Genomic DNA, 24,106 nt, shown 5'->3' with positions numbered 1-24,106 from the left:
CGTACCATCATATTACAATACATACCATCATATTATAGCCGTCATGGGACTCTATGAATAATCATATCGTCATAACATATTACCGTGCCTCACGCACGGAATCATCTCCTCGTACATAGAACTATATGTACTCGGCTTGGGACTCGGTGAAAAAAGTAGTAAAGTTGCGCCCAATATAATATCTGGCCTATCATGGGATGTGAAAAAAGAAGGGTTACAGCATACACGAGTAGAGTAGTAAGAAACCATATGCAACTAAGTCACCCTCTGAGACTTGAGGATCGGTGCGGAGACGTCCGTGACTTATCTTCAGGAGGCTACAGGATGTGTTTAGGAATGTGTCTCTTTTATATCATTGTCGTGCAGTGTTTGTCTTGTTGGTTTATGGAAAGCTCACTTATTCCACTCTTTTACAAGATAACTCGCACGCGCCCTAGAGGTAGAGTCCGACCTCGGGGTCATGCCAGAATTACAGGATCAGCTCGGGACCAAGAGCAGACTCTGGAGCCGGAAGTGGAGCCACCAGTAGCTCCAATGCATTAGTAGACAGTGGGCTTAGGACCAACCCATCCACTGCCCGAGCCAACAACACCTCTGTACTTACAGGTGATGTTCGCCCAGATTTTAGCTGCCATTAGAGTATGCATCAGGCCCAGCTCCTATGGCCCCAGTATCGCAGGACCAACCTATACCAGCGGCAGCGGTTGTTTAGCAGCCACCGACACCGGCCGCTCATCCTAATGATTTGGAGGGCGTCATGCCACTCCGGGAGCAGAAGATGCTTAGGGTGTTCCTTCAACTATTACCGCTGAGATTTTCTGGGGCTGTGAGTGGGGATGCCTACGAGTTTTGACTCACTTGCCGCTAGCAGCTATAGACCTTGGGTTTAGTAGAGTCGAGAGGAGTTTACTTCACAACTTATCAGTTAGACGGTCCCTCCAAGGAGTGATGGTGCACCTACTTAGAGACCAGGCCAGCTGGGTCTCCATCGGTGACATGGGTTGAGTTTTCATAGGCCTTTTTGTCCTAGTTTATCCTAAGGAGCGTCAGAGATCAGCTCCGGGATTAGTTTATCCTAATTGTTCTTGTCTTGTTAAATTTGTATCACGTATTGTTTTAGCCATTATGCTATATATATTATTTTTTCTCTTATTTAGGGATGATACTTTTGAGTCGAGGGTTTTGCGTAAATAGTCTTTCTATCTCAATGATGTAGTGGTAAGGTCTGCGTACATCCTACCCTCCCAAACCCTACCTATGGGATTTTACTAGGTATGTCGTTGTTGTTGTTGTTATTGTTGATTTATACAAAAATTTAAGAAAGTAAATAATTTTATTTGATTTTAGCTTGACACAAAATTTAAGAAAACAGAGAATTTTATCTGTCTTGACATGAAATTTAAGTAAACAAGACTTTTGAATCTTATAACTTTAAACTAACGATAGGTAGAATGTATCAAAATATTACTTAATCTTCTAATTAAACATGTCATGTGAAAAATTATAATTAAAAAGGAAAGTAAGAAAAATAAATTAAAATAAAGATAATAATAAATATGAAAAAGTTGGGTAGAATATTAAGTATTTATCATAATAAAAAGAAATTTATTAGCCATGAAAATGTGTTGGTTTCATTTTAATTTTACTCTTTAAATTTATTATATTGCCCACAAAAAAATGGCTATAAATAATAAAATTTAATAATAATAAAGACTGAAAATTATTGTGAGCATTAGAATTTCTATGAATCTACTAATTCTTCTTGTTTCAATATAAAATTCAAAAAAAATTGAGCTTGATTTTAAATTTATGTTGAATTTGATCTTGATTTGAATTTGAATTTGATTCATCATAAACACTTTGATGACAACAACAAACAATAATTCTCATGCAAAGAGTTAATTTGATCTTAAGCGTCTCTGTATTTAATTTTCCTTCGTCCTTGATCTTCAAGCATTTGAAACTTGCAAAGGAATGTTGGGATGCTTGCACTTGCAGGAAATTTGTATTTTTTGATTAACGAGTTCTTTCTGATTTTTTGTTAAAATTTTATTCTCTTTTCTTAATTACGAGGCCTTTTATTTATAGTTATAGGATGAAAGAGTTGTGATGAGGACAAATCCTTTAAGGATTGTATGATTCAAATGACAAGACAATATTTAATTGTTTGAAACATGTCATTTGGACACGTGACAAGTTTTCATTGCCATTAAATTTTACCAGACATGCTATGTCATTTTGACATGCGACATGATCTTATTGACTCTATTATTGATTTGGTGTGCTATGTCATTTGACATATAGCACCAAACTAGACCTCTAGGAAAAAAATGACATTTTGAACATTGACAAAGTAGTCTGATCTATCCTTTGTAGCCCAATTAAATGGGCTAATTGATATCGAGTCAAATTTTTTCATCGTGATTGAAATATTATGGTATATAGTATGATATATAATATACATATTTCTAAATTTAGTATCGAAATACGGAATATATATATAAATTGAATTTGTAGACATTGGAAGTTTGACTATTATATTCTTAATATTGATTCATTTTTGTAATTGATTAACAAGAGAGTTGCTTGTACTTTCTTATTAACATATATTTTTGCATATGTAAGATATTACTATGATATAATTGAGAAATTTTTGGTAATCAAAAATCATAATCTTTTATTATATGAGTATATATAAGTCGAAGTTGAACAAACTATAATTATCGAGATTTACTATTCATACTGCAAAATATCAAACTCAACTTTAAAATTATCAAACCATACCAAATTAATTTGATATAGTAATAGTATAGTATTTTTGAAAATTAAAAATCAAAATTACCAAATCAAAGTTTCAATTGAGTAGGTTTACTATTTTAAACTGTCATAAATGTGTAACGTACAGGCAAAAATTAGAACTTATGTCTGATGAGTAACATAACTAAGTTTTAATTGCTTATAGGGTTGAACTTTTGGACAATTGAGTAGGTTCAGTGTTTTAAACATCTGTTTTATGGGCAAAAGTTAAAATTTTTTGAAGCACAGACTATCTTTTTTAAACACAATTGTTAAATGGAGCTAAAAGTCAAGATCACTATCTTATGGAGGCTATTTTTGTAAGATTTTTATTATGAAGGACAAATATTAAGAGCAATCCATCTTAGGGCCATTTCTTAACTTTATCCCCCCAAAAGAGCTAAGATGAAAGACTGCTCTTTAAGAGTGAAAATGATCAAAATTGAATTTAAAAATTAATCAATCCTCTTTAAGTTGTATTCAAAATTATTTCAAATATAATCAACTTGTATTGTAATTGTGACCAACTATTGACAAAACAATCAAATTGAATCAATTATTTCTAATTAAAGATAAAGATGAAATGAAGATAATCTGTAGTAAAATTGAGGCGTATCATTTAATCAATTTACTAATTAAGTTTTTGAATTTATCAAAATAAAATAATTATTTATAATAATGACGTAATGGTCATAATTAAGTCAGAAGTGACTTTAATTTGACAATAAAATACATACTCATTTAAAACACTTATTTACTTTTTTTAAAAATAAATTGATTTAAGGCTGCCACAAATAAAATTATATAGCACAGGTTAAAATAAATTCTACAAAATGATCTTGTAGTGAAGGGGGAAGGGGGTTCTTAAGACATCCAAAAATTAACCTCCACATTTAAGCTTAATTTTAACAATAGAAGAAAATAGTTAATCAAAAATTAACAGAACTTTTCATTATTTTTTTTTATAAAATATAAGCTTACAAATCGACGTTATCTCCGTATAATTTCTCACTCTGATATCACAATTCCGGCTCACATTAGATTTTATGTTTGTATTGTCACTTGATTTTTTTTAAGATATAATTTAGTATATCATGCCATTCCATGACTTCGTCTTGTTACCTACAGTGAGTGCTTGAAAAACTATTTATCGGTTGTCACTTACAATCGTAAACAAGCATAAGAATTATTTTATATTTAGCTACAAAATTATTTCATAGCAAATAGTTAAACATTTAGTTACAACTTCTAAATCGTCCCTAATTAAACATTGCATTTTTGTGACAAAATTATATTGTCACTAAGTCAAAAGTTGATTAGAGACAATAGCATAACCGTTACTAATTGATTATATTATAAGTGACAAAAATTAATGTCACAGTTCAATATAAAATTTTGTGGCTAAAGCTTACAACATTTAACAACGAACTTTAATTTGTCTTTATTGTAATAACCTATTTTTTGTGACGAATTTTTTTTGTGTCCAAAATTGTAACTAATTTAAGACAAATAATAATTTGTCACAAATTGAATACATTATTAGCGACAAAATAATGTGTCACAGATAACTTAAAGTTTGTCACTAATGATACTTAAAAAATAGTGCCAAATTATTTTTTGGTGGGAAATTTTAGTGAACAAAGGTTTTCTACGAAATTATATGTTTTGTCACTAAAAGTATATTGCTTATGTATTTAAACACGAAATCTATTTTTTGTCACAAAAAATAAATAATTAATGATGAATTTTATGTCGTACCTAATAATTTCGTAGTTAAATATCACATTTATTGTAGTGCTTCCAATGGTAACACCAAGGATTGCTTCTATTACAGTATAGAACTTGAAGTTAGCAGCCTTAGAGGAAGTTGATTGAGAGTTGATCTTTTTGGAATCCATTTCAATATTTCTTGATGCTTGAATTGGGATAAGAGGTAGAGATTGTCCCACTGGGCGTGCCAGAAATTGTAAACGATAAAATTCACGTTGAGAAAAATAATAATCAAGGCTGGAAAATATCGTAACAATTGTATTTATTTGATTTAAAAAGAGTGTTACAATCTCTATGAATTCTCTGATTCGTCTTTTCAAATATAAATTCAAGGGCTTGTAAGGTTGATCTTGAATTTAGTTGAACTTGATGGATATGATCTTGACTTGTACTTGAATTCAAGGACTTTTGAGCTTGTTCTTAAATTTGGTGGTCTTGTTCTTGAGTTATTCTTGACCTTGAATGTTTGGGTGCTTGAATTCTTGAACTTGTAACTTGTAGAGAAATCTGCATCGTTTGATCCACGAACTCTCCCTGACTTTTTGCTAGAATTTTTGTGTGATTTATGTATTATGAGGATCCTTGTTTATATTTGTAGAATGGATGAGTTATGATGAGAACATGCTTCCGTTCGACCAATCAGATTCAAGTGACATGGCGGAGGAGTAGTGATAAAAAAAGATTTACTTCAGCCAATTAAATTTAAGTGACATGGCGTGATCCTATTGGCTTCTACTTGACTTAGCATGCCATACCATTTGACACTTGACACCAAAATAAACCTCTAAGATGAGATGACTTTGAGTTTAGCAAAGTGAGCTCATCATTTGTAGCACAAATCAATGGACTAGTCCAACAAAATCGGACTTTAATTAAATTCATATTTATTGAACTTAAATAATTAATCCAATTATATTAATCCACAATATTTTTTAGACCAATATATCTTGAATTTAAAATAATTTGAATCATTTTGTGAATTTTTATCAAATAAATTTTAAATGATTACACCGTTAACTTGCAGTTTCTGGGGGTGTTGATTAAATATTTTGATAATTAATTCATTTTTAGGCCACAATTTTAATAAAATTTAGCATTAAAGTTTGGTAAATATTTGACAAAAGGATCAAAAATGTTCAATTGATATTTTTTTGAACCAATTTATTTTATATCACAAATAAGAGACGATTTTTATTGGAAAAAGTTATAACATCGAGAAAGCAAGGTTATAGTCCCAATAACCAAATCAGCGCTGACGGCGCCGGCAACCACCGTCTATGATAAGAAAAAATGCCGGTATTCAAAACTCCGTTTAACGGTTACTCCGTCAAATTCAGCCCCTTTTACGAAACTCAACTCGCTGTCGCCACCGCGCAGAATTTCGGCATCCTTGGTAACGGCAGAGTTCACATTCTTCAGCTCAGTCCAAACGGACCCATATCGGAACTTGCCGCTTTTGACACAGCTGATGGAGTTTACGACGTTTGCTGGTCGGAAGCTCACGATTCCCTTGTAATCGCCGCAAGTGGTGATGGTTCTGTGAAACTCTATGACCTTTCTTTGCCTCCCACCAATAACCCCATTCGTTCTTTTAAGGAACATACACGGGAAGTTCACTCCGTAGACTATAATACGGTGAGAAAAGATTCCTTCTTATCAGCCTCTTGGGATGATACTGTCAAGCTATGGACAGTTGATAGAAATGCTAGTGTAAGGACTTTTAAGGAGCATGCTTATTGTGTCTATTCCGCTGCTTGGAATCCAAGACATGCTGATATCTTTGCGTCTGCTTCTGGGGATTGTACTACTCGCATCTGGGATGTCCGGGAGCCAGGTTAGCTTCAATACATATATTTGGCTGATCATACCTAAAAAAATGACTAAGTTTTTGATTCAAAGGATTGGTTTGTGTTTCTGTGTGGATGAGCATTCATTTAAATCATTCTAATTTCAACTTATATAATTCATGATTTGTGAAGGTGCTACCATGATTCTGCCTGCTCACGAGTTTGAAATCCTCACATGTGATTGGAATAAGTATGACGATTGTATCATTGCAACTGCATCAGTTGATAAGTCAATCAAGGTTTGGGATGTTAGGAATTATAGAATGCCAATAGCAGTGCTTAATGGACATGGATATGCAGTGAGGAAAGTGAGGTTTTCACCACATAGAGCCAGTGCAATGGTTTCTTGTTCATATGACATGACAGTTTGCATGTGGGATTACATGGTGGAAGATGCACTTATTGGGAGGTATGATCATCACACAGAGTTTGCTGTAGGAGTTGATATGAGCGTACTCGTTGAAGGTCTATTGGCTAGTACAGGATGGGATGAACTTGTTTATGTTTGGCAACATGGAATGGACCCTAGAGCTCCTTGACAAAGGGAAGTCAAAATTTTTCTTCTTTTTACTTTTATGTACTTTATGCTAATAAGAGAAGAAGTGATAAACTGTTTATGTGTGGCAACATGGAATCAGTTACTTTTGTACTTTATTTTAAGAGAGGAGGTTATAAACATATCTTTTTTAGCCTCTTATGTTGTCTTCTGTTGAAGTTGTAAAATAATTTGAAGTTTCATTGTATTTAAGATTTTGGTAAAACCTTGATAAATAACATTTACACCAAAAAACTTTGATGTTTCAGAAAATATTTCAATCCCTTTGGGTTCTGTATTGCATTTTGGAATGTCAGTTCCCTGAATTTCTTTAATATTATTCAGAAGTTTATGAGGGGCAGTGGGTCGGGTAACGGTTGAAAAGAAGGCAATATACTTCTGATCAGGGTTTAGCTTGTCTTGTTTATAAAAAATGACAAACGGAGATCCTATAAGAGAGCTTACAGAACATGCTCTACATTTCAAATATGTGCAATGGCATTTTCACTAAATGCCTTCATCCGTACTTTAGTGGAAGATGCATTCCTGATCAAACACTTAAGAGTAGTCATTCTTGTAATTCATATGTTCATGTTAATTCTTCTCAAATGTCTTGCTTACTTGTGGCATAATTAATGTCAGTAAACATGTCATGGGGGCGGTATTTTATTTAACAGTGCATTTTGAGAGAAGATAGACAACTAAATATGCTCAACTACACTCTGAAGGGTGAAAGGATGAATAATTCCTGATGTAAAAAGTGTCTTTTAATTCAATTTTCAATTTTATGAGAAGTTGCATTGTGCCGTCGTGTTATGGTCTTGATCTATTGTGGATGATTCATGAGATTATGGGTTGAGTGCTTGAAATAGATATATTTTGAAATTTGAATAATGATACCCTTTACGTGAGCATGGACATGGTCGTGATTCCAGAAGAACGATTATGCCAGAGTTCTGCTGAATGATTAACCTCCTAGTAAGTATGTAGAAGTGTCATTAAAATTATGCTATGCTTCTTTATTGATAGTAGTAAACCTTCTTCAATTCAGTTAACTGCAGTCCTCTTCAAAGTTTTTGTTTTAATTTGACTGTAAACTTCGTTTCCTGGTTGGATTATCACCACTGAGTTAGTGGTTACGACGGCAAAGACAGTGGCTTTTGAACGCTTGCATGGTGAATTAGAGGACAAAGATGGGGATAAGAAGTTGTACAGGCTAGCGAGGGCAAGGAAAATGAGGGTTCGTGACCTGGATCAAGTGAAATCATCAAGGACGGGGATGAAAAGGTTCTGGTGCTACAACAAATTTGGCCTAAGGCCACATCAATTCTATACAACGCTTGAGAAGTGTTGCCCAAAGTATACGTGGGAGCGTTTTCAAGGCGTGGCCTTTGGACACAAAAACATTGGCAACACTTATACAGCATGCTCTTTAGTAGTATAGGCTATACTTTATAAGTATTGTCAAATTGTAATATATCTGGCAACACGTAATTATACATATAGCTACACTTTTTAAGTGTGCTATTTTTATAATTCTAAATGCAACACCTTACAAGCGTGCCCTTAAATTCTCCTAAAAGTTTCACTTAAATAATAATATTCCCTCCATGTATCTAAATTTCCCCCCAATTCCTAAAAGGCAAAATTCAAAAGTAAGTATGCTTATTTTCATACAATTTCTAAAAGGAAAAAATAAGTAGTCACATGCAGATTTTTTGCCCAAATCAGAGAGTGATGATAAGAAAGGAATTTTTCACCCAAAAGCATTTAAAGGATACCTCCAAAGAAATCACTACAATGTTCTCCCTTGCCTCTCTACCTCTCTGGCATCAGGTTGTTTTTTCACTTCTTTACAAGTTTAAAGGTAGAAATTTCTTCACTTCCTTACAATGCTTGAACTTTGAAATCAGTTGTAGATATACGTACTCTGAACTCTGAAGAGTCCAATAGTGGAATGCATTAGATCTATGATCAACTGGAAAACCCAATGACGAGCTTCTGTTACCTATACTAGGGAACATACACCTTTGACCTAGATATACAGGTCCTGATGGAAGAGAGTACTTGTTGATGTCGGATGAGAAGTTGATGATGCAGTGTTAAATGAGTATTCTCAAGGCTTCAGGTCCTGTTGGACAGCACCGCAACAAGCGTGTATTCTCTGTGCATATGAAGCATAACCCAACAAGGATTGTTCATGTGGTCTGGTTTGCTGCTTTGGTAAATTTTTATGACGCTTTTACATTTTTAACTGAATCTTTTTTTGTTTGGGTATTTGATTCTTTTTAAAATTTTAGACCGTGGAGGATAGATCCCAATACATGAATCATGTGTCTGCTTTATCTTCTTTGTGAGCGTTATTGTCTCTTAAAGGTATTCCATCACTTAAATATTTCTTCCAAAACCACTGCCTTATTATATAAGTTAAATTAATATTTTAAACTTTGTGGTCATTGATAAGACAAATGAGTGTCATATAGAAAGTGAGTATGAGTTTTTGCAGTCAAGCAGTTGTGTACTACATGGTAATATCTATATTAATTTTTGAGTTTTGTGGTCTGATATTGACTTGTAAGCATTTTGAGATCGTGCTACCATATTCAGTTTTCATCCATGTTTCTGGATGGACAAAGTAAAGAATAAACAACAAAGGAAGTCCAGACAGTATGGATTATTATTGAATAATGCAGTACAAACAAAAATTTCATAGCCATTTGCTCAGTTGAAGAAATTGATAAACTCTAAAAATAGTTAGTAACGGACCCAACAATAGGTTTGCAGGTTCGGTAGAACACTTAGGAGTCAGATCCTATCCACTAAAGTTTTCGTGACAAGGTCAATTGAATACAGTTAAAGAGAATGTTGTGTTGGGATGTCAGTTACCATGATTTATATTTTTCAAAAGGTGTCAATTTCGAATTGGTTGGCTTTAAAATGCAGATTTGGATTCCGTCTTTGACATCGCAACACGCGTAGATAATTACTATTCATTCTTGACAACCAAAGAGAGGTATCAAGCATTACCCCTCTACATTGCACATGTTAATAGTTGGTAAGATTGCTTTCGAGGCTTTAACTAAAAATGATAATAATAGTAGGGTTTATATTGAAAGAGTCCTCTCTGGATACCCTATGCTCTGTGCAAGACCTTATGTAGCAGAATGTCCCATTGCTCGTTAAATCATCTTTACTGAGCGTACTATATCCATGATGAAATCTGATGTCTTATTATCTTAAACATTGGAGAATGCAATAGTAGGCTTGTTGACTTGCATTAACACGTGGTTTTACAATTAGGATGACTATCACAGTATTACCTAAGTGAATGGAATAAAAGAGGTTCTTTTACTCAAGACTGGAGATTGGTACTTCTGCCTCTTTGATACTATGTGGATGTGATTTTTGAAGATGCTTGATATGTATGTACTAAGATTTACAATATGGTTTGTTTAGTATATCTGAAATAGTATCAGGGAGCATTAATTTATATCCTTTTGTGCTTTCTTCCTAGATTTATGGGTGACACAACTAATTATTTTGGTAGTTTAGGTAATAGTGCTTTGTATAAACAGTTGCCTTTGATTTTTTCATAATGCATCGTAGATTGCTAATGTTACTTTTATTCTTTCATTTTTCATCAACACTTTTTCTATCTTTTTTCTTTAATGTGTTTTATTGTAACTCAAAGCAAGTTCAATCTGTGTATGAGTGTTTTCTTGTAGTTATTGCCTGCTACAGTTCAAGCTTCCCAAGTTTCATTTACTTCATTCCCTGGCAGCTATGCCTGAGCTTGTCTTATTTTTATTCTTATATTTTTTGTTTATGTTTGCAATTGAGTGGCTAACTTCTCAAGTTGTCTTTCTTTCACAATGGTGCGTGATACCCTGTAAGGCCATCAACTCTCTCTTTGAGTTATGGTCAGCAACCATTTTGCCCACGTGGCAGAGGTTCTCTCCCACGATGGGGACCTCAGGTTGGTCATCCTGGGTACTTTCCAGGTTATGATTACAATCATAGAGGGCAATATTCGTCTCACAGCCCACAATATCCACCTCCTGCCTAAGGCAAATTATCCTCCACACCAAGCACCAAGTGGCAAATTTTGTCCGGGTTGGGATGTGTCTGAAAAATAATTTTTGAAGGAGTTAGATATACATTTAGGCCTGACCCTGTCAACTAAAAAATCACAGCTACAAAATCCTTAACCCGTCACAAACAAATGTTTGTTATAGTACACATTTTCAAAAAAATATTTGTTATAGTAAAATTTGAAAACTATGCATTAATTTGACCTAGAAATTTACAGCAACTATCCATAGAGACGAGATATGTACTCAACTATTAGAAGCAAATGAAATTTTGAAAGTACTAGAGCTAGTAAGTTAAATTTTAGTTCACAAGGAATCGATTTGCATTCTCCAGAATTTCCCCTCTGAAGTGAAAATTTTAAGCAACAATACATCTTCATAAGATGAAGGAAATATTGTAAACAACAAACTAAATTAAGGTAGAATTCTAGATAATAGTAAAGTAATACATTATACCGTCCAAATTTCAATCCAATTCTTCATTGATCATCTCCTCATCTTTGCTAAACTCAAAATAGTCACTCCTTTGTACAATTATGGATGGCGTATCAATAAACCTGTCCCGATTTGGCATTTCTTGAATCTTGACTAGCTTCTGCTGTTGAACATTGTATTCAGTAGGATATGTTGGTTTTAATTTTGTTTACTAATTATATGATAATTTTTTGTTTAGGGATGGACAGCATCTACTTTTACTGGTGTGTCCTTAGCAGGTCCTTTGGCTGCTCCCAACACTTCTTCAAATAATCTTCACTCAGTTGCTAATATATCTTCCACCTCATTTAGGAGAAAAAAGAAATGTTGTATTGAGAAAGACATGCAGTCCAAAAGTTTTAGCTGCAGCATAAAGAGTTGCGTTTCAACAAGGATGGGTAAGCTATCAAGAAACTGCAGGTGCGCTTTTGACTAAAATTATAACTAGCTTTATTGCATATACTCATTTGTATGCATTGTTGAATGTTTGATTTTCTTTGTGTCACAGAATGTTGCAAACAAATGTGCTGATCTAGTTGGAATTACTCTTGGCCAAAAAGGCAGAAATGTTTTCCTTTTTTAGATAAGCAGGATATTACATATATACTAGAGCAAAGAAGCCGAAGGTCTTTCGGAAACAGCCGTCATACCTTGGTAGGAGTCAGGTCTGCGTACACTTAACCCTCCCCAGACCCCACGTTGTGGGATTTCACTGGGTTGTTGTTGTTGTACTAGAGCAAAGAAGGCCCATTGTTCGCAACAGGGTTGTCCGATGATTGAGCCAGTAAGTGGCTAGTTACAAAACTATTATAAGAGTATAGTTTCCTTGAATACATAGTTCCTGGAATGTTTGCCTAGACTGCTTTTTCCACAAACAATGGAGGAACTATCAAAAACACGGGGTTCCAAAATCTGTGCATTTTATGACTTCTTTGTTGAGCATATCTGCCACCTTATTTTGTTCCCGTAATATGTGCGTCGGTGGTGCTGCTCCCAGCCTCTGTATCAATGACCTTCATTCAAAGATTAAGTTACTATAAAGGAGATTTTCATTGTGAAACATGTTGACAACATCTAAAGAATCAGAGGTTTTATCAATAGGAGTGAGGTTGTGTTCAACTGCCATGAGTAATCCTTGTCGCAGGGCTTGTAATTCTGCGAAGGTGGGGTTAACTTGAGCTGTTTTGCTCATGAACTCCATGATCCAGTCTCCATTATGGTTTCTTATGATGCCCCTCAGTCCCCCTACACCAGCGGTCGATTTAACTGACCCATCAGTGTTCAATTTGTAGTTCCCCGTAGGAGGGGGTTCCCATTTGATGAGAATAGTGTCTCTGGGGCTTTTGGGTGGGTTGTTTTGACCAATGAGTAGATGGTATTCAGTGGCTTGGTGGATAATAAGGTTGACAGAGATGCTGTTTTTCTTTTTGTTAAACATGTTGTCATTCCTCTAGAGCCAAATGTTCCAGAAGCAGAAGGGTAGCATTACATCCCATGGAATGATTTTATTAAACGGTTTCCTTTCATGTTCTGCCAGAGTTCTTCCTAATTATTGGTGGATAGCTGCATAGGACGTTTTTTGTAAGGAGAAGTGTTGTAGACGTCTACAGTTTCCCAGAAATTGTTGGCATTGGTGCAACTGAAGAAGATGTGGTTGATATCTGCAGTTGAGTGATCCCAAACAAGTCAATTAGGGTTCATGTTGTTCCCTAGTCTGTGGAGGTAGTGGGAAGTGGGGAGTCTGTTATGGTGCATTAGCCAAAGGAATGTTTTGATCTTATTTGGACTTGTAATGGTCCAGATCCAATCAAAACTTTTGCTAGCATTTCTATGCCTATTGTGGTCCTGCTGGTTGTGAATGAGCCTATATGCACTGCTGGTAGAGAACTTGCCATTGCTGGTGAGGTCCCAAACCAGCTTATCATCTCTCTGGTTTCCAGACATCAGGTGGTTGGCCTTAATGCTGGCTCTCATGTCTTCAGGGAGAGAGAGAGAGGGGTAAGGTTCTGAACTCCATTCACACAAACATTCTCCTACTTGGAAGGGTCCTTGGAGAATGTTCCAATTGGAGTTTTGATGGTGGATCCATTTATCATTGAAGAAATTAACATAAATTCCTTTGTGTACAATCGACCTGTGTCCTTTCCAGCTGTACCTCCAGCCTTCCAAGTTCTAGAAACTGGCTTCTTTCTTCAGTTGCGTCTTAGGTTAGAGTATTTGCTGGTGTGAACTTGGACCTAGAAGTTGTGGGGTTACGATGAAGTCTCCAAGGTAGGCTTGAGCGAAGAGCTGTATTTTTTGTTTCACTCTTTTGCAATCCAAGGCTTCCATTAGTTTTTTTGCATGCCAAGGTGTTCCAATTCACAAGGAGCAACTTCTTTTTATCCGCATTGGTTACCCAGACAATTTCTCTGAATTCTGTTGATGGTGTTATTAACTTTGCTAGGGAGCTTGATGTATTGCATGATGTGGGAAGGGATGCTACCGGGGGAGGCTTTGGCAAGAATAGCTCTACCAGTCATGTTAAGAAACTTGGATTTCCATCCAGTTAGTCTGTTGTTCATAGAGTCAATGATGAATTGACAGTCATTGTTCACCGGTTTGTTGTGGAAGATGGAGAATCCCAAGTATTTTACAATGAAGGTGCTTGCCTCAATATTGAGCAGGATGGTGCAATCAGAGGCATTATTAGGAGTGCAGTTTGAAGAAAAGAGGACTTATTAGGAGTGCAGTTTGAAGAAAAGAGGACTTGGGATTTGTTGTAGTTGATTCTTTGCCCAGATTTGATAAACAAATCCTTTAGGGGTCATTTGATTATACAAGTTATGATGGAATTAGTTATGATAGGATAAGTTATGTTGTGATTAGTTATGATGGGATAAGTTATGCTGAGATTATTTCTTATTGAGTGTTTGGTTTGTTGTACTCAATGATATGCATTGCATAAATTTTAAGAATAAGTTGTTTGTTTACAAAAATACCCTTCACTTTATTTAGTTTTTATATTTTCTTTGCAAGCTTTAGTTATTCAATATTCATTCTTAAAATGAAACTTTCATCTTCCTTACCTTAAATATTTTTATGTGTGCATTTCCATGATATCCGTATGTATTTAAAAACAAATTTTTCTTCTTTTTTAATTTAAAAATAGAATTTTCATTTTAAGTTTGTCAAAGTAAAAAAAGATTTATAAGAAATCAAAATATAAATAAATATAAGAATTAGACAAATAAATTTATAAATTATATTATATAGTGTAATTTTTTAATAGAAAAAATATGAAGAGTTATCATAAAAATAAGGAGTGAATGTTGTTATACTTGGTATTAAAAATATTGTAAATATACATGAATGTGAAAAGTGAGGTATAAAAAATATTTAAAGGGATATATTTGTCATTTACCTATTTTATCCCGGGATAAGTTATCTCGGGATTAGTATACCACCCAAGAAAAGGGATAATTTATTTCGGTACTATTTATTAATTCCGGGATAAGTTATCCCTGACTTACCAACCAAACATCAACTTAAGTGCCACTATAATTTAATCTCGAAATTATTTGGTGTTATACTTTACACCACACAACCCCTTAAAGTAGTAATGATGGTAGAACAGTTCTGGGGTTTGGCTTTAGAGAACAAAGTCAGGTCATCAGCAAAGAAGAGGTGGGAGAGTCGAGGGCCTCTTCTAGTGGTAAGTTTTATGGGGTACCACTTTTTGTTAGACACCTCAGAGTTGATGCCCCTAGAAAGTCTTTCCACGCACAAAATGAAGAGGTAGGGGGGACATGAGATCCCCTTGCCTGATGCCTCTGGAGGGCTTGAAGAGCTCTGTTTTTGCCCCATTGACTAGGATGGAAATGAAGCTTGTGCTAACACAGGACATGATGGGATTGGTAAGATTGGGAGGGAAACTAAAGAAGATGAGGGCGTCCCTAATGAAAGACCATTCTAGCTTGTCAAAAGCTTTTTTCAGGTCTATCTTAAGGATCATGTTGGGATTCTTGCCCTTCATTTTCTTAAAATGGGAGACATATTCCTGGATAATGATGCCATTATCCGCTGCCCTTCTGTTAGAGATGAACCTTCCCTGATTAGGCCCAATGATGATGGAGAGAAGGGGTTTGGTTTTGTTGACAATGATTTTGGTCACCAATTTGTAGTCAGTATTACAGATCCCTATTGGTCTGTAGTTTTTGAGATTGGAAGCATTAGAGCATTTAGGGATGAGACACAAGCGGGTGGCATTCAGATGCTCAGGCATTTGGTTGCTGGAAAAGACCTCCTTATTGAAATAGGTGGTTGTGTCTCTAACCTCTTGCCAGAATTTTTGGTAGAACATGGGGTGGAGGCCATTAGGTCCAGGGGCTTGAAGGGTTTTAAAGCATTGGTAATTTCACTATCCCTAAGGGGCATATCAAGCTCATTACTAGAGACAAGGGGGGCGGCATTGTGTAGAAGGTCCACATTTTTATTGTGATGGATTGAGGAAGGGCAGGAATGTTGTCCTTGAGAGCAAGTATGGCGCAAAGTTAGTAATGATGGAGTTACTGTGTCCAGAGAGGTGTGTTAAATTTAGGACTTGATATTCGTATCATATCTTTAGTTGTTTCAATTTATTTATTCATTGAACTTCAAGCCGTTTCAATTACCATGTTTTTATTTATGTAAAATCCTAATTTGACTTTTAGATAACAAAAGAAATGTGTCCTAGTATTCTTCATTGCTCGTCTGTTTGACTAATATCTAGTAGCCTGAAGTTTTTACTTGATCAAATTTCTACTACGTTGAATTAGAGGATTAATAGAAAACATTGGTGCTAAGCTAGATTGCTGAAATGTTTAAACATAATAAATTTACTAGAATATTTTTCTTACCAAGACTGTGTAAGCAGCTGGTGCAAAGCTCTGTCTTGATCACTAGAGGAATTGAGAAGACAGTAAAAACAATATTAGCTGAGTTGAAGAATATGCCAAAAAAGGTATTTATATTCATCAATGGGTCTTAGACTGAATGCACTGATGTGATTGTTTTAGTTTTTTGTTGTTAGATAATGAGTTGTGTATCAATTTGTTATTTCTTGGTAGATGAGATGTACAGAAAGATTGTAAGCATATGAACTATAAAATAGGATCGAGAACATCATTGACCAATTGTGCGTTTCAGGTGGAAGACAGTGAACTATCAAATGTAATTGCAGCAAGTACTAGGAATAATTATGGAGTAAGGAGTATGATTGTTGAAGCCATGAACACAGTAGAAAGGAAAGGTGTTGTAACACTAGGAAGAGGGAAAAAATGTTGAAAACAATCTGTGTGTGGTTGAAGGAATGCAATTTGACCGTGGTTATACCTCTCCTTACTTTGTTTCAGATAGTGAGAAATGGTTGTTGAATATGAGAACGGTAAGGTTGGTGTCTTCTTTCTAGTTTTAGCTTGCAAAGCTTAACATGTTCATATGTCTCTTTGAATGCATAGTGTACCTATTGCTGATATTAGGTAGTCTGAAATGCAGTTAATACTAGTTGATGAAAAGATAACAAATGCAAAAGATCGTGTTAATATCCTGGAAGATGCTATCAGAAATGGTTATCGAATTTTAATTATTGCCGAAGAATTGAGCAAGAAGCTCTGGAAACACTTGTTGTCCATAAGCTTAGAGGTGCCTAAAAGGTTGCTTAACTTAAAGGTCTTGGTTTTGGTGAGTGAAAAAGCTAGTAATTGATGACGAAGCAATCCTTTCTAGAAGTATCTCTTATTCCTTTAAAAATGTTTTTATATTTCACATTCACAAAAAATATTAAATGCTGAAATTTTCAATCTGAAAAAGGCTGCAAGAGGAGTGTTGGCTCTTCATTTGACACCTATTTAAGATAACAACAGTGCATTTGAGCTGAATACATGGTAATTGCCGCTTTGATTAGTAAATAATTAGCAACTATTGACTTAAAACTAAAAAAATAAAGTTGTCTATAGATTATTATTAGAGTACTAGAGTAAGGTAATCTTATAGCACTAACCAGTCCTAGTTCCTATTAAATTGGTTTTAGTTTTTCTACACTGTTACAGAGCTTCTCTTTATATCCCAGAAATAATCGAGGTATCTAGTACTGATATTGAAGACACTTGCACTAAATTTTTGACTGGTATTGGCAACTACATGAGCTATTTAATTAGCTGCTATCCTCAGACTATTAGATACAAATAATAAGAACTGTAACATAATAACGTAGCCTTAAGAGCACCAAATATGGTAGGCATTTCATGGAAGAGAAATTTTTGGCTGAGTGGAAATTAAAAACATATCATCTACCTACTTGTAAATCTTTTAAGATCATCAAATCTCTGGCATTTTATTGCATGCGTATGTGTATTTACTGGATTTACTTTGTTATCTTGAAGTTTCATTGGGCATTTATTCTCCGATTTCAAAGTTGTAAAACAACATATTTCTCTGCTATCATAAAGAATCTGAACAATTATATCTTTTTTTCTTATAACTGAGAAATCCGTGGGCGGATGGCTCACAGTTCGAAACCTTATGGATAATGGATCCACTCCTTTACCCTATTGTATCTTAGAGATGCATCTAAAAATGTGCACAATTGATTAGGCAACTAGTACTAATTCACAATCGTTACTTGAGTAAATTGGCATAGAACCTTGAATTAGTTCAGATAGGATTTTTATATTCACGCACTTTATATCAATATTATGTATTTCTCATCAATTTTTGTTTATGTTTTTATGTTCTTTTCTATATGATGTTAGTTGGACAAACACACTAAATTGTTTTAAGATGGAAACAGAACATCACTTTAATATGGACATCATAGAATGAGAAAATCACCTTTAAATATGTTGGAGCTATTTTGAAATCCTTTTCTATTAATTTTTGAAAACCGAGAAGAAAATGCTGAATGTTTTGAAAGGATGATTTAGGTATTGTCATTTTCTATATAGTTGTAACATTTGTTTTTGGCGTGATACATGTGAATAGACACCTTAACTTGGCCTCAACTATTAAGTTGAAGTATTTAAATGGTCACAATGAAAATTGAAGTGTCATGAAATGTGCTTTCGATTTTAATAATTCAATCAATATACTTTGATTTAAGCCACATGTAGTAGACCAGAGTTAAGATTGACGATTCGATGATCAAGCGTACTTCGTCTCAATGAATATTCACTTTAGATTGCTTAGTCCATCTCATTATTAATTCAAGCATATAAGCTATAGCAATAATAGCTCATGGCTAGGAGTATTACAACAGACTTTATTAGTTTTTATGTCCAAGATATTATTCTACTAGAATGTGTTGAGCGTGATTTCTTTCTAATTTATTTTATTTTTCATTTTGAATGTATAGGAAAATGTGAGTGATCCAATTTGAATGGTGGCTATAAATCAATTTGGTCTATTGAAGTGAATGATGAAGAGTTCTTGAGCAATTATGATATTTGAATACATTTGATTTTGTGGAATTCATTGTTAGTGCATATATTAAAATATCTCTCTATCTCTCTCTCCCTATGTATATGCAAGATAATACTTCAATGCTTTCAAAATTAACTCAAATGTATAAAGACAAACTCAAATGATTAAATTGGACTCGGAATAACTAGTCTATGAAGCCTCTAAGACTGACTCTAAAATAGGTAGCAGGACAGGCTCACAACTACTTCAAACTGGTAAATAATAACTGAAAAGTAAAGACTCGAGAGTGTCTTTGAAGGCAAAGAGGTCTCTCACCAAAGCTGAGTAGAATTGATCTTCAACGGTGCATTGGTTGAGGATATCTATCACTTGTATCTGCATCATAAAATGATGCAGGTCGAATGATGTCAGTATATGAAATGTAAGAGTATGTAAAATGGCAAAAGAAAAATACATAAGGATACTCAACTCAAGAACTCAACTGTGAAAATAGCTCAACTCAAATAAGCATGCAATATAATGAAAGACAATATATTAAATATACATAAAATAGTAATGCAACTCAGTATATGAAAATATAATACTTTACTTTTTGGGAAGTTTCTGTAACCGACAACCATCACTTATGAGCTACGTGATGATACAATGAACTGTTGTCATTGCCACAACCATCCAATACTTTGCCAAGGTAAGAGACTCTAACTCATCTCATGGATCTACATAAAATCCCTCAATGAGGCTAAGGAGTCACTAGAATCAACGGTCACGATCCTATCCTACGCTGGCTACATAGTTTATGGAGTTTGAGTTATCTGAACTCTAACCCAAATGGGTAATCAATACTACTCCCACAAATATATTTATTATGCTCATATCTCAAATGAGTGTATTTACTCAATTAACTCATTTAGTCTCTTTTGAACTTGACTCAAAACTCAACTCATCTCATCTCATCTTTTCTCTTTAAAATAGTCATGATCCCAACTCAATGAATATAATTAAAGCAATAATTTGACTTCTCAATTCAATCTCAAAATAAATGTTTAAAAATTCTCAACTCATTTATACTCAACAATATTCAAGCTCAAAATAGTGATTAAGAAACTTCTCAACTTATTCTCAAACACCTTTCTTTAATTAAATGACAAAAATAATTACTGTTTAACTCGAAAAGGTGCATAAATAATTAAACACAAGACTCAATTAAGGTCCATGTGAATGCAAATATGAACACACAATTGAAATCACTCAACTCATGAAAATCATCAATGTATAGTTGAAGATATACAAGAACTCAATGAAGTTTATATAGATAACTCAATAGCGCCATTATCGGAATTAAAAACTCAAACTTGAAACTCAACTTGGCTATATAGAGATGTAGGGCACGAGAAATAATATAGTACAATGTTATGATAGTCTTGCATGTATGGAACAAAGATTAAATGAGCGAAAATCGAAGATTTGGCTTGGAGTTCTTGAACCCTAGCTCTTCTCCTTCTCTCCAATGCGTGCTCTCAAAATTTTTAAGTGTTAATGAGAGAAAATACACATTAGGTATTGATAAGGTGCTAAATTTAGTCCCAAAATAGTTTGGATTAAGTTTGAAAAAGGTGAGGAAAGGACCGGAATATCCCTCATTAAAATGGGTTGGGCCTTCTATGGACCCATTCTTGTGGGCCATAAGAACTCCTACGGACTGCAGGGTCCTCCTTGTAGGACTTGGGGTCCAATTTTGGACTTACTGGAAGTTGCCTAGGGGGTTATACGACCAAAATTCTACAAGTCATAGACCTATTGACAGGTCGTAGAGATAGGGCTCGTAGGAAGCCCAAGCATTTGCCTAGGTTTCAGAAGTTGGGTCTACGGACCCCATCCTACTGGTCATAGAACTACCTTTGTACCATCCTGCTAACTTATAGTAGGGTACTCCACACATTAAAGATTCTGAGTCTCTTGGTCTCTCCCATGACCCTCTCCTACAGTCCGTAGGAACTCCGACGAGACGTAGAAGCCACTTGTAGGGAAGGTTGAAGAAACTCAAAATTTTCTAAGTGTTGGGGTGACCTATGAATGGCCACCTTTGACCCGTAGACCCTTTTACGGATGATACAAGCCATTTGTGGGCGCTGGGCAGTCCACTCTTTTAATTATTTCTCAGGTTTTTTCTTAGTTCTCGGGCTTGATCTAGGATTGAATAGTATGGGGTGTTACATAGGAGTGACACGACAATTAGAATTCTGAGGGACTCCAAGCATGCCTCTGGTATGTGAAGTGAATCGTGAACCTGGAGGGCTGAAGATGACTTTATATGGGTGTCCTTTATGGGTCGTACATCGCACCACGTACCATACAAGGGTCCATGGTAGGAAAGAGACTGGGCTCCTAAAAGGTGGACTTACATGGAAGCCCTTACTGATTGTAGAGTTCTTAATGGGTCATGCAAAATGTTTGTGAACAACAAACTCAATTTTTTGGAAACTTCCCTTTCACGGAACTTCCTAGGGTCTGTGAACATCTTTACAGGTCTTAGAGTTCTCTCGTCCAAAATTCCTTAAATTCATTCCTCAGCAATGCCACCATGAGCCGGTATATGGTCTATAGGACTCTATACGGACCGTAGAACCTTCTGTGGTCCCCAACTCAAAATTTTCTTTTCGCATATGCCCCCACAATGCCTATACAGACTGTGAAAGCTTGTACAGTCCATATAAGGTCTCGTACAAAGCTATAGTACTGAGATTTTTTTCTGAGATTTCTCATTATTTTTTAACTTTCCAATTTCTGGAGTCTTATATTTACTTTCGGCTTCACTATCGATCTGAGGGTAAAAAGTTGTACTAAGCTTAACTTGAGTACCAAGATCCTTTTGAAATGACCTCTAAAATAGAGATGTAAACTAAGTACCCCGGTCTGAAATGATAGAGGACGTAATCCCATGAAGCTTAACCAACTCTTCAATGTAAAGTCTAGCATAATCCTCGGCTGAATATGAAGTCTTAAAAGGAAAAAACTGCGCCAATTTAGTCATTTGGTCCACAATAATCCAAATTGAATCATGTTGCCTATGAGTATGAGGCAAGCCCGTAATGAAGTCCTTATTCAAGTCTTTCCACTTCAAAGTTGGAATCTCAATGTCTTGAGCCAAACCTCCCCATTTTTGATGCTCAACCTTCACTTGTTGACAATTTGGACACTTAGCCACAAACTCTACAGTATCCTTTTTCATGCCTTTCCACCAATACACTTCCCTCAAATCTTGATACATCTTTGTGGATCCCGGATGGATAGAATACTGTGAACTATGAGCTTTGGACAAATCATTTCCCTCAAGCCATCAACATTGGAAACATATAATCAACCTTGTTAGAGAAGCACACCATCCCCACCTTGGCAGAAAGCCTCAATGACTTTTTTTGGTAATCGCTTTCTTCAACTCAACCAAAGTCGGATCATTATCTTACTTTGCATGAACATCTGACACAAGAGATGATTCAAAATCATTTCGCAAAACAACACCACCATCCTCAGAATCAAAAAAGTGAACACCCAAACGAGCTAGTCTATCAACATCATAAACTAACTCCTTTCATCCTTAACATGGAAAACACTATTCATGGACAGTCTACTAAGAGCATCGACTATCATTGTCTTTCAACCACTCAAACCATCTCCTTTGTCGAAAGTTCAAATCCATTTTCTTGAATACATATTTCAAACTCTTATATTAAGTGAACACATCAACATGGACAACATAAAGATAATGCCTCCAAATCTGTAAAGCAAACACAACTGCCGTTAAATCCAAGTCATGAGTCAGATAGTTCTTTTCATTTACCTTAAGTTGCCTAGAAGAATTGGCTATCTCCTTACCATTTTGCATCAAAACACAACCAAGACCAATTCTCGAAGGATCACAATATGCTGCAAAACTCTTGGACCCTTCCGATAAAGTCAACACTAGAGCAGAAGTAAGTCGATCTTTCAACTCTTGGAAGATCTTCTCATATGCCTCAGACCATTATAATTTCACCTTCTTTTGAGTTAAAGTAGTCAAGGGTGATGCAATGAAAGATAATCATTCCACAAACCATCTACAATAACTGGCTAAGCCCAAGAAATTTCAAATGTCAAAAGGAGATAAAGGTCTAGGCCAATTCTTAACCGCTTCGGTCTTCATAGAATCAACCATAATACCATCACCGAAAAAAATGTGGCCAAGGAAAGCAACTGACCTCAACCAAACTCACATTTGCTAAACTTAGCAAATAATTGACAATCCTTGAGAATTTATTAGACAATTCTCAAATAATCAGTATGCTTATCTTCACTCTGAGAATAGATCAAGTTTTCACCAATGAACACAATGAAGAACATATCCAAATATTTCTTAAACACCCTGTTCATCAAGTACATAAAAGCTGTAGGAGCATTGGGTAGTCCAAAAGACATAAAACAAAAATTCAATGTTACCATACCGAGTTCTAAACGACATCTTTGGAATTTCTCATTGTCTCAGTTGGAGTTGATGATAACCTGATCGAAGAAGATCTTTTAAAATTAGCTTGCACCTTGAAGTTAATCGAACAAGTCATTAATCTTTGGAATGAGATACTTATTCTTAATTATGACCTTGTTTAATTGTCGATAATCGATACACATGCGAAGTGAATCGTCCTTCTTCCTAACAAAGAGAATCGGAGCACCCCATGAAGAGATATTCAATCTAATAAAGCCTTTGTACAACAAATCCTTCAACTAATCTTTTAGCTCTTTAAGTTTTGCTGGAGCTATTCTATAAGGAAGGATAGAAATACGTTGGGTATCGGAGAAAATATCAATACCAAAGTCTATTTCCCTTTCGGGAGGGATACCTTGAAGATCATCGAGAAATACTTCTGGAAACTTATTAACCACCAAAACTGAATCAAGAGTAGGGGCTTCAAAATTTATATTCCTAACCCGTACAAGATAGTAGATGCAACCTTTAAAAATAATTTTCCGAGATTTAAGGAACGAGATGAATTGACTTTTAAATACGAAATTACTACCTTTTCATTCCTCATTAGGAAATTGAAACTTAACCACATGGGTGCTAAAATCAATAGAAGCATAACATGCATGAAGCCAATCTATACCAAGAATAACACCAGAAT

General features: G+C 35.1%; 2 protein-coding genes across 3 annotated transcripts; both read left to right on the top strand.

The window, feature by feature from the left end:
• The first annotated feature begins 5,753 nt into the window (after positions 1 to 5,753).
• On the top strand, positions 5,754 to 7,110 carry LOC129870347 (peroxisome biogenesis protein 7-like). Its single transcript, XM_055945104.1, has 2 exons — positions 5,754 to 6,400; positions 6,546 to 7,110. The coding sequence occupies exons 1-2, from the start codon at positions 5,857 to 5,859 to the stop codon at positions 6,950 to 6,952; spliced, it is 951 nt and encodes a 316-aa protein (XP_055801079.1). The 5' UTR covers positions 5,754 to 5,856; the 3' UTR covers positions 6,953 to 7,110.
• A 100-nt stretch (positions 7,111 to 7,210) lies between these two features.
• Positions 7,211 to 19,110, top strand: LOC129870348 (uncharacterized). 2 transcript variants are annotated; one of them, XM_055945106.1, is made up of 3 exons: positions 7,211 to 9,171; positions 11,713 to 11,933; positions 18,883 to 19,110. In XM_055945106.1, the coding sequence occupies exons 1-3, from the start codon at positions 9,055 to 9,057 to the stop codon at positions 18,890 to 18,892; spliced, it is 348 nt and encodes a 115-aa protein (XP_055801081.1). In that variant the 5' UTR covers positions 7,211 to 9,054; the 3' UTR covers positions 18,893 to 19,110. The 2 variants fall into 2 exon arrangements, with proteins under 2 accessions (XP_055801081.1, XP_055801080.1); XM_055945105.1 differs by lacking the exon at positions 18,883 to 19,110 and adding an exon at positions 13,960 to 14,479.
• The last annotated feature ends 4,996 nt before the right edge of the window (positions 19,111 to 24,106 follow it).

Source organism: Solanum dulcamara, chromosome 10 (assembly GCF_947179165.1).
Source record: "Solanum dulcamara chromosome 10, daSolDulc1.2, whole genome shotgun sequence".
Lineage (NCBI taxonomy): Eukaryota > Viridiplantae > Streptophyta > Magnoliopsida > Solanales > Solanaceae > Solanum > Solanum dulcamara.
Note: the sequence above shows the minus strand (reverse complement) of the source record. Positions and strands in the feature narration are given on the sequence as shown.

Excerpts from the sequence above, each read along its gene's own strand:
- LOC129870347 (XM_055945104.1), top strand. The coding sequence starts at position 5,857 with ATGCCGGTATTCAAAACTCCGTTTAACGGTTACTCCGTCAAATTCAGC. Across the intron at positions 6,401-6,545 it reads CTGGGATGTCCGGGAGCCAG|GTGCTACCATGATTCTGCCT; the intron begins GTTAGCTTCAAT and ends TGATTTGTGAAG.
- LOC129870348 (XM_055945105.1), top strand. The coding sequence starts at position 9,055 with ATGAGTATTCTCAAGGCTTCAGGTCCTGTTGGACAGCACCGCAACAAG. Across the intron at positions 9,172-11,712 it reads TGGTCTGGTTTGCTGCTTTG|GGATGGACAGCATCTACTTT; the intron begins GTAAATTTTTAT and ends TTTTTTGTTTAG. Across the intron at positions 11,934-13,959 it reads AAGCTATCAAGAAACTGCAG|GGAGCTTGATGTATTGCATG; the intron begins GTGCGCTTTTGA and ends TAACTTTGCTAG.